This window comes from Fukomys damarensis, unplaced genomic scaffold, assembly GCF_012274545.1.
Source record: "Fukomys damarensis isolate Sample0158 unplaced genomic scaffold, DMR_v1.0_HiC HiC_scaffold_4, whole genome shotgun sequence".
NCBI classification, from domain to species: Eukaryota; Metazoa; Chordata; class Mammalia; order Rodentia; family Bathyergidae; genus Fukomys; species Fukomys damarensis.
In genome coordinates, this window is record NW_022900916.1 from 43,856,402 (window position 1) to 43,874,142 (window position 17,741).

At 33.7% G+C, this 17,741-nt stretch overlaps 1 protein-coding gene across 21 annotated transcripts in view; it reads left to right on the plus strand.

The window, feature by feature from the left end:
- Cadps2 (calcium dependent secretion activator 2) overlaps positions 1 to 17,741 on the plus strand; it is a 554,060-nt gene that overhangs the window by 372,763 nt on the left and 163,556 nt on the right. For all 21 annotated transcript variants that reach the window (XM_033758047.1, XM_033758048.1, XM_033758050.1 and 18 more), the window contains exons 10-11: positions 15,978 to 16,086; positions 17,319 to 17,519. In XM_033758047.1, the coding sequence (XP_033613938.1) occupies positions 15,978 to 16,086; positions 17,319 to 17,519 (310 nt within the window). The remainder of the gene's footprint in view (positions 1 to 15,977; positions 16,087 to 17,318; positions 17,520 to 17,741) is intronic.

Here is a 17,741-nt window from a genome sequence, read left to right on the forward strand (position 1 = left end):
ATATATATATATATATATATATATGGAGATTCAAAGAGAATGACCCATTGGGAAGAGCTGGGTAGTTTTTATTAGTATTTTTAAAGACAGCTCTCATTCCATCCACACTCAGCTTGTACGTCCATACCTGCAGGCTGCATTATTGAAAGGTGAAGGAGTCATTTGTCGTAAGGAGGACAGAATGCCCCTGCTGTGTCTGCTGCCGCCATCGGCAGAATGGTGCTCTGGTGATAATGTGAATCTCATCACCACTTGTGAGTGTATTATATGAGTGATGTAGCTGGAGACCCAGCCATCAGCCCAAGAATTTGTACTCATAAAAATTGATTGAGAGTCAGGTTTGACCAGCTGCAAAGTCATTGTTCAAAGTGAACACTTGAGGAGCCACGAGGTGCAGACTTTTAAAGACACATAAAAGCATTAAAATTAAAGGCAAAAATACAATTTTTAAATTAGAATCCAAAAAACGAAAAAATTGTAAATATTGGGTGTTTGTTTAACTGGTTAGTAAGATTGGTTTTGGTTCCTGTTTAGATTCTGGCCTTAACATATTTAGAATGATGGAGCCTCATGTTTGCTAATAGGCTTTTATTTTTTTTTAATGAAGGTAGATTTTGGTTTAAGTCAAATTGAAAATAACAGTGATATTGAAGGATGTACTTCAAATGTTTCTCCAATGTTTTAGTATTAGACTAGGACATTGTCATTGGTATAAATTACTATATTATAGTATATTGTAATTCACTATAAAAAATTTTAATATCTTTAAAATTCTCTGATTTGACCAAATGGAATTATTTCTTCTATATTCTGCTAACACCTATCAAATAACTGTGCCCCAGATGTTGCATATTTTGTAAAAAATATAAGAGTTCATGACATACTTACCTTTTCCCATAATCATTGTTATATTTCAAGCATTTATGTAAAACATTTTTAATGTGTTATTACTTCTCCAGAATAAGCTATATGGGTAGGTATTATCAACCCCATTATACAGAAAAGAAAACTAGTGCACAGAAGGATGTAATTTATTCAAGGTCAGTTTAGCATACAGTAGAATCAAGTGAGTCCAGTTCTATTAGACTGTAAGACTCTTAATTCCTTTGTCATACAGCTGTGACTAAATTAATACACACAACTACAGTTCAATTTAAGACAAACAGATATACCAGTAATCACTGTGGATCATTAATCTCATGAGGAAGAAAATGGTATTACTACATTGGACAAAATGGCCAGGGGTGATGGCATAAACAGCCCTGTGCTCATAAAGTCCACTTACTGCATGACATCACTGGAAACTGAAGTAGACATCTATGTTGTTTTGGCCCTGTATCAAGTGTTCACTGCTTGTTGTCGATGTGTCAGAAGCACGACTTGAAGTTGCTGCAAACAACAGCAGGCTATCAAGACATAATGTTAATTACATATCAGCTGATTTGGCACAGAATGTAAACAGTCAGCCATGCCACTGAGTGATCAGTACATGCTGCAGACATACAAGAAGGGATTTTAATAAGATGCCATCAAGATCTGCTTTAAACATAAAGAAACTATCTCAGCCTATTGATTTCTGCAAGATTCTGTATGCGTGGGGGTCGACAGCGGCAGAATCCTTCTGCATTTAGGAATGCCACTAGGAAGTACAGAATATGAACTTCATTTATATGGCCAGGTTTAGTCTAGGATGTCATCTGATATTTTCTTGTGGATATAAGGGAATGTGAAGTAAAGGAATGCACTGCTGTCAGATCAAGATATCATAGAATACTGGCTCTCTAGCTGTATGTTTTATATCTGACAGGCCTAGTGTAGGATAAAACCAAACCTCACAGCTTTTATGGCAGAAAATTAAAGGCCCCATTAGCACTCTTCCCAGCACTGCCACATCATTCCTACCTCATTCTCAAACTAGCCAATTTGGGTTGTGTCACCTGTCTGTAATTCCAGCACTCTGAGAGGCTGAGGCAGGATACTTGCAAGTTCAAGCCCAGCCAGGGAAATTTAGCAACTAACGAGGCCCTGTCTCAAAATAAAAATTTATTTAAAGGGTGCTAAGGATGTAGCTCAGAGTGAAGTCCTTGAGTTTAATAACACACTCACCTGTACACACACACACACACGCACACACACAAACACCCCAACTAAAAAATAACTAGCCAAGGAGCCACTGCTAATAGTGTTGCCTGGTGTTTCTCACTCTTTGTCTTTTTGTCTCTCTCTCTCTCTCTCATATATATTATGCCTCATATATTTGTCTCTGTCTTTGTCTCTCTGTTTTTCTCTGTTTGTCTCTCTCATACACACATGTGCACACACATTGGCAACCCTAATGGAATAACTCCATGTTTATTTTTCTGTGAATTTCTTCGTTCCCCTCTAAAAATATTTCACAGAGAAATAGTTTTGTCAACAAGTAAAAAACCCACATTATCATTTTAAGTGAATGATTGGATTCTAAGGTATAGATTAGCATAAGATAGACGTTTTTCAATAATGCGGTCATCAATATATGTGCAATTCTTGTATATTGACCTTTGTGTTTATGTGAAAGTATTCCAATAGAAATGATATTTCAGGATTAAAGGTCGCCAGTACGTTAAGATTTTAAATCTTTAGATTACTCAATGCTTAAATATTCACTAAAGCTTTGGCTGTAGATTTTTTTATTTAAATTACTTTTCTGGAGTTAACAACTATTTTAAATTGCATGTGATTTTATCCTTAAGAATGCACATCTTCAATGGAAACAAAAATTGAAAAATTTTTTGGTTGTAGAATTTCTTCGGTACAAAATGTCACAGGAAAATAGTTTTTATTTTAGGCTTCGTTTTTAAGATGACTTATACTTTGCAATAATTGCACTTTGCATAGCAAAAAAAGAAGGTGTTGATTATGCTAATGCACATATTGATTTTTACTATTTGCTTTTGGACAATGACACATACTGAATTGTTTAAAATTGCCCTAAAACATTTTTAAAAGAGTGTTTTCGTATCTCAAAAGCTTAAATTATAAAAGACATCTCAACATCGGTTGAGGTTGGGACAGATAAATTAAGGTGATCTTACATGGACTGAACAGTGATCCCAATATGAAAATTCCTCTCTTTGCCATATTCCCTATGTGTTCCTAAAATAAATTGTGTTTTGTCATTTTCAAGTTTAGATTCTATGGCAAATACTACATGAAAGAACAGAAAACCTCTGAATGAAAATTCTCCAATATTGTAAAATCTGAATTAAATTTCTTTGTGCTTACTGTTTGTTGAGATTATTATGACTTTATTTTAAAATATGTATACACATGCGTTATGTATATGTATGAATTCATTTGCATACACATTTTATACTGTCTTCAACACAATGTGCCTGTGACATATAGTAGAGACTCAAAAAATATTAGTTAGATAAATGAATATCTCACTTTTAATTTACATTCCTTCTCAAAACTCTATATGGAACATTATTTAAGTTATATTTGAGCATACTTAAGCCACAACCTAGATGTAATCTTTGATTGCTTTCTTACCTGAATTTCAATCAGAAAATATTCTTGAGTTGCCAAAATGGTGTTTCATTTACAACTGTTTCTCTCCATCTTCTGTGCTATGATACCCATTAAAGCCATCATCCTCACGTACGATACTACAGTAGCATCCTGTTTTCTCTGCTGCTAATTCTACGCTTCTGCTAATAATCTGTGCTTTACATCTCTGTAATAATCTGAAGCATAACTCAAAATGTGACAATTCACTGCATAAATCTTTCCACTGATTTCTTGCTGTCCTTAGAATAGCCCATAGCCGTAACCCAGAGAAGACCCTGCATATTCTGGCCCCAAGCTTCCATCATGACAGAGCAGACCCCGGATTAATTGCACAGTAGGAGCTTCACATCTTCAAGTCAGCAGCCTGCCTCTGCTCAAATGCATACACAGTGTAGGTTTTGTTGAATACTGTGAATATGCTTTTGGTTTAAGTTCCCAAACTTCCACCCAGATTGTTTGACTACTCCTAAACCTATATAGAAATTTATTCTGCTTTCTTTTCTATACTCATGGTTAGCTCATTCTATCTACCCACCTAGATGTGAGTTCAAATGTTATCTTTTCAAATGTGCCTTTTCATCTGACCCAATTTAATCCTATCCAGCTAATTCCCTGTTATGCTCTTGTCTGTGTTTCAGAACATTTATTTTCTATACAAATTCTCTATTTATAGATTTGTTTTATCTCTTTACATGTTCTAGAATGTATGTTCCATAAAAATAAGAACCTTATCTTTCTTTTAGTTTACTTAAACATTGTCTGGTCCCTGAGTAGAAATTGACTAAATATATGTTAAATTAATGTGTGTGAGTCTCCTGTAGCATCATTATGAAAGACTACTCTTTTTTAATTTGTGCAATAATGCTAAATACTTTTTAAGTCATGTGGTCGAGAGAATTAATAATAAATATATATTCCATTCAAATCTATCAAGATCTTGAAACTGTGTTCATTTTCTTTGATTAAATTAAGCTCTGGGATTTTTTTTTTTTTAAAGAACTCTAGCAGCGCTTTTGGCCTCTCCCACAAATATTACAAGCTAAAGATTTTTAAAGCCTTAATCTTTACTGAAATTAGATGATGGCAGTTACTAAGCTGCCAGCTGTTACTGTGATCCCTACAGTAGTAATGCAGCATATAAACATGAATGGCTGTGGTCTCTAAAGTCTTTGTTGGAACTTACATGTCTAGATGTGGACAGGTGTTGAACAGATTGGCAACTGAGAACAAAATGGGAGGTTTTCTATACCAGATGCAGACACATTGTGTGACCACGGCAAGTAAGTGAACATGTCCTATCAAAAGTAGTGATACTGAGCTCTGATTAAGGCTGTCCTCAGATTAGAGTCTACTTATATCCTCCAATTCTTGACAGATCCATTCTTATGGAGTTATTATGCATGGATTTGGTCAGTAATATTGAGTTTTTAATCATTGATGCACTTCAATTTCAATATAGTAAATTATATAACCTTTGCTTAGTAATACACAAGGAAGCTTGAAAGTGAGAACTAGACGCTAGATCAGAGTAAGTCAGACCACTACTTTCTGTGTAATTCCATGGCATGTGGTAAGGCACAGAGTAGAAAATACAAGACTGCTTCTAACTGGGAGCACAGGGAGCAGGTCCTGTGACTGGTCTTTCGGCAGCTGATACTGATTATACTCTCAGCAAAACACTCTGGGTCTTCCCTGGACTGGATGACCTGGTCTAGCAGTCAGGAGCTATAAGATGTTAACATTATTCAAAAGAATTCACCCAAATTTCTCCGTGCTTTAATTGTGGACTTAGTCTTGGGAATGTGATCTAGTGTAACCATCCAAAAACAATGACTAAAGGTCAGAAGCTTGGGAGTATTAAAGAAATCAAAAGAAGTATGAAATGTGACATCATTTTATGTAAATGGAACAAGAAACAGTGAGTCAAAAGGATAGAATTAACGTTAAGTTGCTTTAGGTGCCACTGTATTCCAAAAGCCAAACTGCACTTTTTAAAGTTCTTTCATGGGTCAGATTTCTTAATTGTCAGTGACAGCTTTGTTTGTCGTTAGTATATCATTACTCTTCCATCTGTAGTCTTTGTTATATCTTTAAGCCCAATTATCTTTGACAGACTCTAGGCCTGTTGAGTAGTTTTTGAGATATTAAAATAAAATAGTACAAACTAAAATAATGAAAGTTTAAATATATCATCATTTAAATGTCTATGCCTATAGAAATTGGGTGAGTCTTCTAAAGATAGAGGTTTTTCTTTTTCTTTTTAATTTTCTTAAAATGTTCTTCAAATTGGGACTTGAAATTTTATATATCAGTCATGTTAAAAATACTGGTATTATTTCAAACTAGTTAGAAATACAATACTTAACACAAAGCACAAAACCACACCTGCACTTGTACAGAAAAGGCGCCATTAATGTAAGCATTTTTACATTGAATATTTTTTTTTTTGGTACTGGGGATCGAACTTGGTCCTTGTGCTTGCAAGACAGGTGCTGGAACCACTGCGCTAAATCCCCAGCCCTATTGCATAGTTTTGACAGCTATTTTTAAATCTGGATCTTAAATGGCAATTAAAATTTTGACATTTTAGGTGGGCTACAAATGTAAAGTTCAAAATTTTTAGCACATGACAACATTAAAAATAATTGATCTAAAAACTTTAGACAGTCATCTACTTGGTTTTTTGTTTGTTTGTTTTTTGGTACCAGGGATTGAACTCCGGCTCATGTGCTTGCAAGGTGGCAGCACCACTGTGCCAAATCCCCGGCCCCATCTACTTTGTTTTTAAGAGAATGATTTTTTAATTCATATTCCAATATATACCCAAGATAATAGTTTTTACAAATAAATGGTGTCCAAAACTATATATAGATGCGTTGCCTCCTACTTCTGTCTTCCCAGTTGTTTTCATTTACATTTTTGTCCTATTTCTTTTCTTTTATATAGTCACTCACCAAATGCTTTCAGCAACCCAGTCACTAGATTCTTAGTTTTTCAGTAAAGTTGTAGGTAGAAACCTCCATGTTAGTGGAGAATGACCCATGTAATGCAAGGAGATGTGGAGAATTAATAGCCCTCAGCTCATTCATAGCATGAAAACAGTGTATCTCTGTACTCTGCTTATATTGCAAAACAATTCGGCACTCAAAATTATTTCCAGCATCTTTGTAATTAATTTCTCTCCTCCATTCTTAAGCTGTGAAATTGTAATTTTCTGACTTGGGAATTGCTTTTACAGCAAGGCCCACATGCAGAGTCAGTATTTGTTAAATGAAAACATGCATGAATGTCTGAATGAGTGGAAGAGAGGGAATTATATCCATAAAAACATGGAGGAAGATTGCAAAGTAAATATATATAAAATTATGGTCAGTAATTTAGCATTTTGTTAGCAATACACTAACTGTCAATTCTTTAAGAGACATCAAGGAAAGATCAAATATGTCTTTGTAAAAGACTGGGTAAAAAGAATGATCATGTTAGTGTTTAACCTGTTGTTAATCTGACTCTAAAATAATTTTGTATAATTACAGTTACTTCCATGGGAGGCTGAGGCAGGAGAATTGCATGTTCAGTTCCAGTTTGGACAATTCAGCCACTTAGCAAGATCCTGTTTTAAAAGAAGTGATAGGATTATAACTTAATGTGAAGAGCCTAGATCCAATCCCCAGTACTTCAAAAAAATTTTTTAAATAACTGCAATGGTTGTACTTTCTAAAATGCATTGTTTATAAATTTGCATAATATAATTAAATATTCTTATAATTTTATAACTTACAGCTTATAACTTAAGGTATTTAACCTTTTATTTTATTTTAATTTTTGTGCTTAAACTTGTTTCCATGCTCTTTCCCCCAAAAAATTTATTTTTATGGAATACTTGTTATCCTCTAAGATCTTGTTAACGGTACTATTATGTATCTCTGTGATGTTTTAAAAATGCCTACATAAACTATAATGTTTTTAAATCCTGTAACAAAAGCTTTAGGGGCTAAAATATTATACTGAAGTTTAATTGCAATTCTAGGGACACACAACAGATAAACACACAAATATCAGATACATTTACAACTTCTATGATAACCTGAAAAATAAACATTATTAAAGATGCCTTCCTAAGCTGAATATGGCTTACCTTTTCAATTCATTTGTGAATAAATATTATTTTATTATAGACTAAGAAAGTGTGTAGAGTTTTTGTCACAAATTATTTTTCTCAGAATTTTTTAAACATTCTGAATTAGATGCCTTGAACACGTACATGATACATTATAAAATGTAATTGTTTTCATATTTTCTCAGTTTATAGCTGAATTATTCCCCAAAATTTAGTGAAAAAAATGAAATTCACCTTACTTTCCAAATAATTTTTCCTGTGAGCATCAAGGACCATATACTGCAACAAGAGATATTCCTGTCTGAGCCTCAAGAGCATAAATGCTTGTAAGAAAATGAAAACTGAGGTAGAAACTTCATTTCCCCTTGTTCTCCATCTTGAAATTGGAGAAATAAATTCTGACAACACCCTAATAGCAGACTTGGGGGAATGGATAGGGACTTCTTAACTATTTGGCTAATACCAGACCTTTGAAGAGCACTATTCGTATATCTGGTGATTAAAAGAGACTTCCAAAAATAAAAGGCAAATAAAAAATTAAAAAGCAGAATAGCTATTAATTTGAGGCCTAATAAAATTCAAAAGAAAATGTTTTCTTAAAAATTCAAGTATTATAATTTTTAGTGATTAAAGTTACATTTAATTGCCATAAAACAAATAGTAATTTTCAAGTCCTAATTAGAACTTTATTTATGACAGTATTCATAATTAGCCTGAAATACATTATATAGTAATTTCTCCCAAGTTTCTGGAATGTGTTTTTAGACCCTTTGGACGTTCAGCAGCTTACGTGACTGAAGTTACTTGAAGGAACCACTTTGAAGAAAGCTTCCAACTGGGTGCTGTACCATCCCAAATCCTCTGTAACTCCTCTCGGATACTTTTACCTTAATTATAAAAGCATGATTGAACACATAGCATCACCATTCTTTGCTGTGGGACAGGTTATCAACTTAAGTGGAGTTTATCGGCAGCATCAAAAGTTTCAGCTTTAAAAAATAAAAGTAGGGTACAAGTTAACATGTTTGGTTCTAGAAAATGCGTGGAATATGTTCATAGCAGTGGCTGTGGTTGCCATAAAGTACCTCATTTACCTTCAAGTATTTTTCATGTGTCGTGCATGCAGATAGAGAGAGTAGAACTGTGCACTCAAGTGGGGGCTTTAACTATAGTATTTGGCAGAGTTGTCTTCTACCTGCCAATTCAAAAGTTCAACCTGTTTTCATATAGAATATATATACGAAAAAGTTACAGTCTGTTAAATAGCCTTACTCTGATTCAGCCTCTTCAGATATTCTTGTGCAGTAGCGGCTCTGCGCAAATGCTATGTACTGAAGCTATGCGTGCACACCCGCGCTCGCACACACACACACACACACACACACACACAGAGTGTGTGCAAGAAAATGCCTCATATCATTTGTGGCTGTGTTGTAAAGCCATCCTTTATCTCTTAATGTTATAAACTCCAATTAAAATTGATTAAATCTCATACTTGTCATATCAGAGAAGAGAAATTATAAATGGTAATTCCTTGAACTATTTATTGATTCCCCTTTTTCTCTTAGTAGTCTTTGATTATGGATTCAGTGCTATCTTAAATAATGACTTTGACAGAAACAATGCAGTAATTTTGTTATTTGGGAACACATTGCTTTTAGGTTTCAGAATGAGATCATAAATAATGTGGTTTACTAGAATGCCAAAAGGGATTTATATTCTAGACTCAAAATGATCAATTCCATCTGGGTGATCTTGGAGAGTGAAATGCCTCATCCAGGAATGCTAAAGTAAAGATCATAGTCTCAAGGACCTAGATATCTCCTTTCTCAATACCAGTCAGCTTTAGAGAGTAAATAATCTTTTCAGTCATTCTCTTTTCAGTGGCTCTTAGCTCTCAGTTCAACTGTTCCTTATTTAGTGAGACTTAAGTCCTCTAGATGTCATATTTTCTAGTTTTCAAATGCATTCTCTTCGAATTCTCAAAACATAGTCAAAATCTACATTTCTAGAAGATGTAACAGTGATCTTTCAATTAATTGTTGCTGATAAAGATCTTATAGAATCTTGACAGTATTATCAGGAAGTAAACATAATGAGAAATCCAACCCCCTGTGTGCTCTTATACAGTATGCCCTTTTATATATAAGCCAGATTTAGAAGGAAACTATGTGTGTTATTTACCATTTCAGTTCCTAACTACTAATTTTTTCCTGACTGGTTTTCAGTTCATGATACCTGCCAATATTTAGGCTTTACCTTTCTTCTATGTTGTACAATATATCAAAAGAGCACACTACTTACATAAATCAGATATTTTTCAAGAGGTAAGAATTCTTGTAATGTGAATAATCATTCCCTCATTCGTTGTTTCCCAAGTTATTGTTTGCTTATTTCTGTTTCCATAGTATTTCCATTGCTTTCTTATGACTGTGGCCTTGTCACAGCTAACTGTGTGTCCTGAAAAAGTAGGCCGTATTCCTCCATGCCTGTTACATCCATGTCCATCACACAGTGGTCAGGCAGCACCTACTATTTGGGTAAGGGAATAAATTTGGCCTGTGTTTTTTGTTTCCTGGTAGTCTACATGGATTATTGATGTTTGAAATCAAATGTCATTTGCTATGAAATTTGAAAGTGCATTTAGGAATACAAGTTGAATTATTTTGAGCTGTCATATTATTAGTGTTTTTTAAAACAGGATAAGTATGTATTCTACACTTTCAAAAATAATGCATTTTAAAATATGGTAGATTGTAGTATTGATAGAATTCAAATAAATTTCATGTTAAAATCTAGAGGCATGGACTTTGTGCTGCGTAGTAGGTGTCTTAGACATTTTCTTATTGCTGGGACAAAATACCTGACACCAATATCTTAATGGAGAAGAGTGTCTTTACAGTTCATAGGCAGCTGGCTCTAAGGCAGAAACAGTAGGGTAGAAAGGTCTGGAGGAGGAATTATGTCATGTCTTCAAAATCAGGAAGCAGAGGAGGAAGGGAGGAGCTGGGGCAGGAGACCTTCTTCCAGGTCATCCCCTAATGTCCTGCCTCTTCCAACAGGGCCTCACCCTGCAACGGCACACTTAGCTACTGAACTCATTAGTGGATGAATTCACTGATTAAGTGTAGCACCGGTGATTCCATCACCTTCCCAAAGATCCACTTCGGAGGACATGAGAACTGGGGGACAGGGCCCTCTACATCTAAACCATAATACCGGGAAAGCTAGTTTTGTGCATATTATGGAGAGATTGTATCCAAAACAAGGAAAAAAGAAGCAAGTTAATGCAGTTAGAAAAATAGTGGGTGCACAGTAGATAAAGATCTTGAGAAAAAAGGGTAGGAGTTTACTAGATTGAGAAATAAAATGTATTTTAAAATCGAACGTAATGTTTTTTCTGCATGGGTGTTCAAATTAAAAAACGAATTAAAGTGGGTGAGTCATGAAGAATAATATGTCTGGGGTACCTTACACAGTGGTAGCTGTATATTCTCAATAATAATTGCTGAAAATATTTTAAAGCCTTATGGGGAAGTTAGACTTTCCAGTGCTCTTCATTTGTCTCCCAGCAGATGCCAGATTATCCCTGTGGTAATATGCCCAGGGGCTCTTCTTAGTGAGGTTTTTAAGAGTCTCCCAAATGGGAGAAGACTATACGAAGTTTATGAATGATACGCTTGATATATTTTTAGTTTGTTAGTGATTTATTGTAAAAATATTACTTCATACAAGTCCTGTAATGTCTAGTAATTATAATTTATTCATAAAACAGATTTAACATTGTATTTTGTACATCAACCCCCTCATTACAAATTTCCGTTTCTTTCAGGAATGTAGAGAAAGTGACATATATAATCTCTCTCCTACATACTTGTTAGATCTATTGTTCAGAGACTCCATGAAGCAAAATTAAAATTGAAGAATTAGTGAAGAGTTTTAAATTGGTAATATGAGATAGTTTTAAGGTAATTATAAGAATTTTTTTGCCCAGTATGTGAAAATGCTGGTTAGGATGCCATATGCATCTTTTTTTTAATGCATGCCTGAACTGCAAGATAATGGAACATCTCAGGGATCAAAAACAATCCGATTACTAAACTTTGGAGTTGGCATCAGTTGCAGTGATACTGGAGCATAGGATTAGTGGATGTAGTTTTTGATGAGTGCTTGGGATTTTATTACTGACTCAGAGAAAGGAAACATGCCCTAAAGGCATACTTAAAGTAGGGATTTGGAACTGAAATCTCCTAAAGAATTGAAAAGAACTAGATTTCAGGGGAATGATAGATAGAAAAAAGATTTTCCCTCAGGCTAGTAAAAAAAAGATGAAGAAAAATTAGCCCTAATTCTATTAGTTTGTACTCAAAAAGTATTTTATTGAAATCTTAGTTTATTTTATCAAGTATAGGGAAAATAACTAACATGGAAACGTATCTTGATTGGTGATAATCTTCGGGCATCTGATATTTTTAAAAAATTTTATAGATAACTTCTTAACTTTTTAGGATATCTACTGATAAAGATAGAGTTTTTAGGATATTCACACATAAAAATGAACCAAATACTCACTCAAAATTACAAAATTAAGGTGATTGTTTTCACCAAGAATTTCAGTTATAAAGTTTTCACATGCATAGACTATATAATAGTTGTATTTGAGCTAATGAAATATTTAGGTTTAAAACTGTAAAAGAATATCAGAAGAACAAAGCTTTGAAAATTAACAAATCTCAAAAGGAACCATATGGAACTCATAAAAGTTAACAGTCACTGAAATTAAAACTGTTAGGTTAAGCCGTAGATTAGACACATCTAAAGATAAAATTAGTGATGTTTTTAATTATAGAATACTATTGATAATTGATAAATTACTTAGAACTCAGAAATGAGAGATAGATAAATATATAAAGACTTTAAAAGATATTGAGGAAAAATATAAGCTTTGTGTCATTTCTCATAGAATGTAAAAAAATGAAAGAAAATGGGACAGGCAGCATTTGAAAGCATAATGCAAACTTCTAAAATGTACATCAGCAGGAATTATAAAAGAAAGATCAGGAATACTAACCAAAATAAACATGTGACCCTTAGAAATTTCAAAATGAAGCTACATGATAACAGATGAAGGGAACAGTTAACAGCAACCCCAGAGAAAGGCAATTAACTTCATCAGATATTTTGACATAGAGACATAAGGCTTCTAACAATGGAAAAATATCTCACAGTGTTGGTAGGATTGATAGGCTCAAATACTGGGTAAGCAGCTAATCTATAAGTCATCAATAAGAACAAATTAGAAGTATGTTTTGCAAACAGAAAAAATGATTATGGTGGACTGATTCAAGAACTAGTGGTAGGCAAAAAAAATAAACACAATAAAGACTATGTTTACATATGTTGATAATGAATGCTACATATTATTAAATGTTAAGATACTGAATATTAAGGGAAAACTAATATGATGAGACCTGGGAGTGAATGATAGATGTAGAGCTAAATTTCTTCTGTACAAAGCAACATTTGAAAGAATTTCATGAAGAATTAATAGATAAACTATCTTATGGGATATTGCAAAAACGAATACATCCAAAGAGATATTAGGAAAATATAAAATCTTTGACTATATATTTGAAAAATAATTGCAGAAGGTATTTTGTTTGATCATAATTGTACATATTTGTAGAATTGCGTTGTGATATTTTAATACATATATACATTGTGTGCTGATTGAATCTGAGGAGCTTATCGCTTAATTCTTTGTGGTGAGAACATTCAAAACCTTCTTCTATTTTAAAACTATTTTGAAATATACTTTATTGTTTTTCCCTAGGACATAGAATGAAGTAGAGTACTACAACTTACTTCTCCTGTCTAATTGTAGCATTATAATACAGCTGACCAGCCTCTCTGCACACCTACCCTCCTCCCTCTCCAGCTCTGGTCATCACTATTACACTCTCAACTTCTATAACATCAACTGTTTTTAGCTTCCATACGTCAGTGAGATCATACAGTATTTGTCTTACTGTGTCTGTCTTATCTCAATGCCCTTCAAGTTCATTTGTATTGCCACAAGTGATGGGATTCAGTTGTGTTTTTTTATAGCTGAATATTATTTCACTGCATATAGATATTACATTTTATTTATTCATCCACTAATGAACTCATTTTGTTTCCATATCTTGGCTATTGTGAATTTTGCAATAAACATGGTAGTGCAAGTATATTTTGATACACTAATTTCATTTCACTAGCTATGTTCTCACTAGTGGTATTGCTGCATAATGTGCCAGCTTAATTTTAATATTTTAGGAGCCTCCATATGTTTTTCTATCATGGTTATACTAATTTACATTCCATAAATGTATAGGTGTTCCATTTTCTCCATATCCTCTGCAACACTCTTTTTTTGAATAGCCATTCCATTGGGGTCAGATGGTATCTTATGTGATTTTGAATTTCATTTCCCTGATGACTAGTGATGTGGACTTTTTTTTTTTCATTTACCTGTTAGTCATTTCTACATCTCTTGAGGAACAGTCATACCTTTACCCATTTTAATTTAGATTATGTGGGGAATTTTGCTATTGAGTTGTTTGACCTTCTGATATAATTTAGATACTAACATCTTACTATCTATATAATTTGTAAATATATTCTCTCTGTACATTGTCTCTTCACTCTGTTGCTTAATTCATTTGTAACACATATGATCTTGTCTATTTTCACTTCAATTGCCTATGCTTGTCCATTCCAATGTCCTGATTCATTTCCTCTGTATTTTGTTATACTGTAAAAATTTCATAGTATTGAGTCATATTTTTTTAAGGATCCATTTTGAGTTGTTTTGAAGTAATCCTGGTATATGGTGAGACATAGGACCTAATATCATTCTCCTGCTTGTGGATATTCAGTTTCCCAGAACCATTCATAGAAAAATATTTCCACAGTGTGTGTTACTGACACCTTTGTCAAAAATAAGTTGGTTGCATACACATGTTCTCTTTCATTGACCAGTGCATCTGCTTTTATGCATATGACATGCTGTTTTGGTTACTATAACTTTGTAGAATATTTTGAAGTCAGATAGTGTGGTTTCTCCAAATTTGTTCTTTATGTTCAAGATTCAGTTGGTTATTCTGGGTCTTTTATAAATCCATATAGTTTTTATGATGTTTTATCTTTGAAGAATGGTATTTTAACTGAATTTGTTGGTAACTCATAATATGAATAAGAATACTAATTCAGTCCGTGAAAATACATTGTCTTTCTCTTTATGTCTTCAGTGTCTGTCATCAATATTGTTTAGGTTTTATGTTGAGATCTTTCACCTTTCCAGTTAAATTTCTCATTGGGTGAGTGGGTGGGTAGATGGATGGGCAGGTGAGTAGGTAGTTATTTCTTTTTTATCTACTAAGTCAGTATTGTTGTGTAGAAATTGCAGGTTTTGTGTGTTGATTTTGTATCCTATAGGTTACTGATTTCATTTATTAGCTTAAACTGTTTTTGATAAGGTCTTTAGGGTTTCTGTATATGAGACCAATGGTTTATTTAGCTCACAATTTTTGGAGGTGTAAATTCATAGTTTGCTGCCTTCCAGGTAGGGTGGCATGGTAGAGGGCCCTCACAGAGGAGAAACAGTTCATGGTGGGCAGAAGGCAGTAAAACAGCAAAGTACTGAAGAGCAGCAGTCAAACAGTCTTCTTTCTGTGCCTTTATATCCATCCAGGCTACTGTCATTTGGGTGATGACACCCACACTCAGGATAGACCTTCCAATTACCCACACCCAGAATTATGCCAAATAATCATTGGGCTAATTTAGTAATCACACACCCTTAATCCCAGCGTCATACACTTAATCTAGCATCAGACACCCTAGATCCAGCTATATCTGAAAAGCCCCATGTATGACTATATGACGTTTTGGTATGCTTAATATTGTTTCTGTTTTTCAGCATGGAAATACCTTTGTTGGTTTTTTTTCTCATTTAAAAGTAGTTTTATTACAAAATACTCAAAGAATACTGAAAAATAATTTAAAATAACCTCATAGAAGTTTGTCCAGGGCATTATTAACCTGGGTAATGCTGAATCCTAAGCATATGGAAGACTGGCTGCAAACTGACAAATGAAATGTACTTTAATCTCCAAGCTAGGTTTTTAAGAATGCTGAAAGTAATAATTTATATGAAAACATATGCTATTTTGTAGGGGGAAGGACTTGATAAAGAAATAGATAGCTAAATACTGAATTTGGTCAGTTTAATGTGACCAATCTGTAAACTTTTTCTTTTCTTGAGCAGGTTAGTCAGTACACTTTTGCTATGTGCAGTTATAGAGAAAAAAAGTCTGAACCACAAGAATTAATGCAGCTTGAAGGATACACTGTGGATTATACAGATCCCCACCCAGGTAATTCTAGTAAACTACTTTTCCTGCCATATCTGAATACATGAAATCCTTATAAATATTCTGCATCTGTTCTGCATTTCCATCCCCAGTTGGTGAGTAAGATGCCTGGAGAAAACTTTGAGATTAAAATTATATCTTTTGAGATGGTATTTTCAACCATAATTCTTCATCTCTCCTAGTTTAGTAAAATTATGAACTATATAAAGATGACTTTGATAGAGTGTGTGAAAAGCATCAGCACTGTGTATAGAAAATTTTTTACCAGAAATAAAAAATTACAATGAAAACAGGGAATGAAATGACAAATGTATATGTTACATTCCACTAATTTTCTTTCAAAGGACACATTCTCATTTTTTTTCTGCTTTTTTTTTTAGCATATGTTGAGCATCCCTAGCTCAAATATCTTGATTGTCCAAATCTGGAATGTCTTTGAGTGACAAAATAATTCCAGAAGTGAAAAACTCTACAACTTTCATCCTGTGACACAGGGCATCAAAGTACAAAGGCAATAAAAAGATTACATAAAATTACCTTTAAATTATACCTATAAGAAACATAAATGCAATTTGTATTTAGACTTGGGTCCCATTCCTAAAATAACTCATGTATATGTGAGCATTCCAAACTCCAAAAGAACCCAAATTCCAAAATACTTTAATCCCAAGCATTTCAGATAAGTGGTCACCAGCCTATAGTGTGCATAATACTAGCCCCCTGGTATTTAAAACTAATGAACAAATTATTATATTGATATTATTGTCATTAATATAACAATTTAAGAGATAGATTAATATTAATAAACAAGGATTGAAAAATTAATGCAAATACAGATTAAAAATAGAAATCTCTAACCATACTCAATAATTGATCATTTAGAAATACAAAATATCTTCTCTTGTGATAGTTTTGTGAAAATTGAACACAATACGATATGTATATCGTTCTTGCCTTAGCTTTATGTTTTTCTTATTAAATTCATCATATATATTTCCCCCACATATAAAATGGTGAATATTCTCAGCAAAGCTCTTATTTTGCTGGCATGAAATATCATATTATACCGTGTATTTCTGTGGGATATGTTTGTATGTTTTACACAGTGCTTCTGTACTGTTTCCTATAGACTGTTTCCCAAAGATATTTTATAATTTGAGATGACATGGAATCTTAAATCTACTTTTAGTGAATGTATCTGCTGATTATTTAATGATATCTTTCTTCCTCCACAGGCCTTCAGGGTGGCGAGATGTTTTTTAATGCTGTTAAAGAAGGAGATACTGTAATATTTGCCACTGATGATGAACAGGACCGGATATTATGGGTTCAAGCCATGTACAGGGCCACAGGTCAATCATATAAACCAGTTCCTGCAATCCAAACTCAGAAGCTCAATCCTAAAGGAGGAACTCTTCATGCTGATGCTCAGCTTTGTAAGTTTTGTTTAAAAAATTGATTATCAATTCATAACCTTTTTAAGATAAAATAGAGACAAATTTGCTCAGTATTAGCTGGGTATGGTGGCGCATGCCTGTAATCGCAGCACTCAGGAGGCTGAGGCAGGAGGATCGCTGGGAGTTCAAGACCATCCTGGACTACATAGTGAGTTCCAGGTCAATCTCAACTACATAGTAAGACCCTGTCTCAACCCTCCC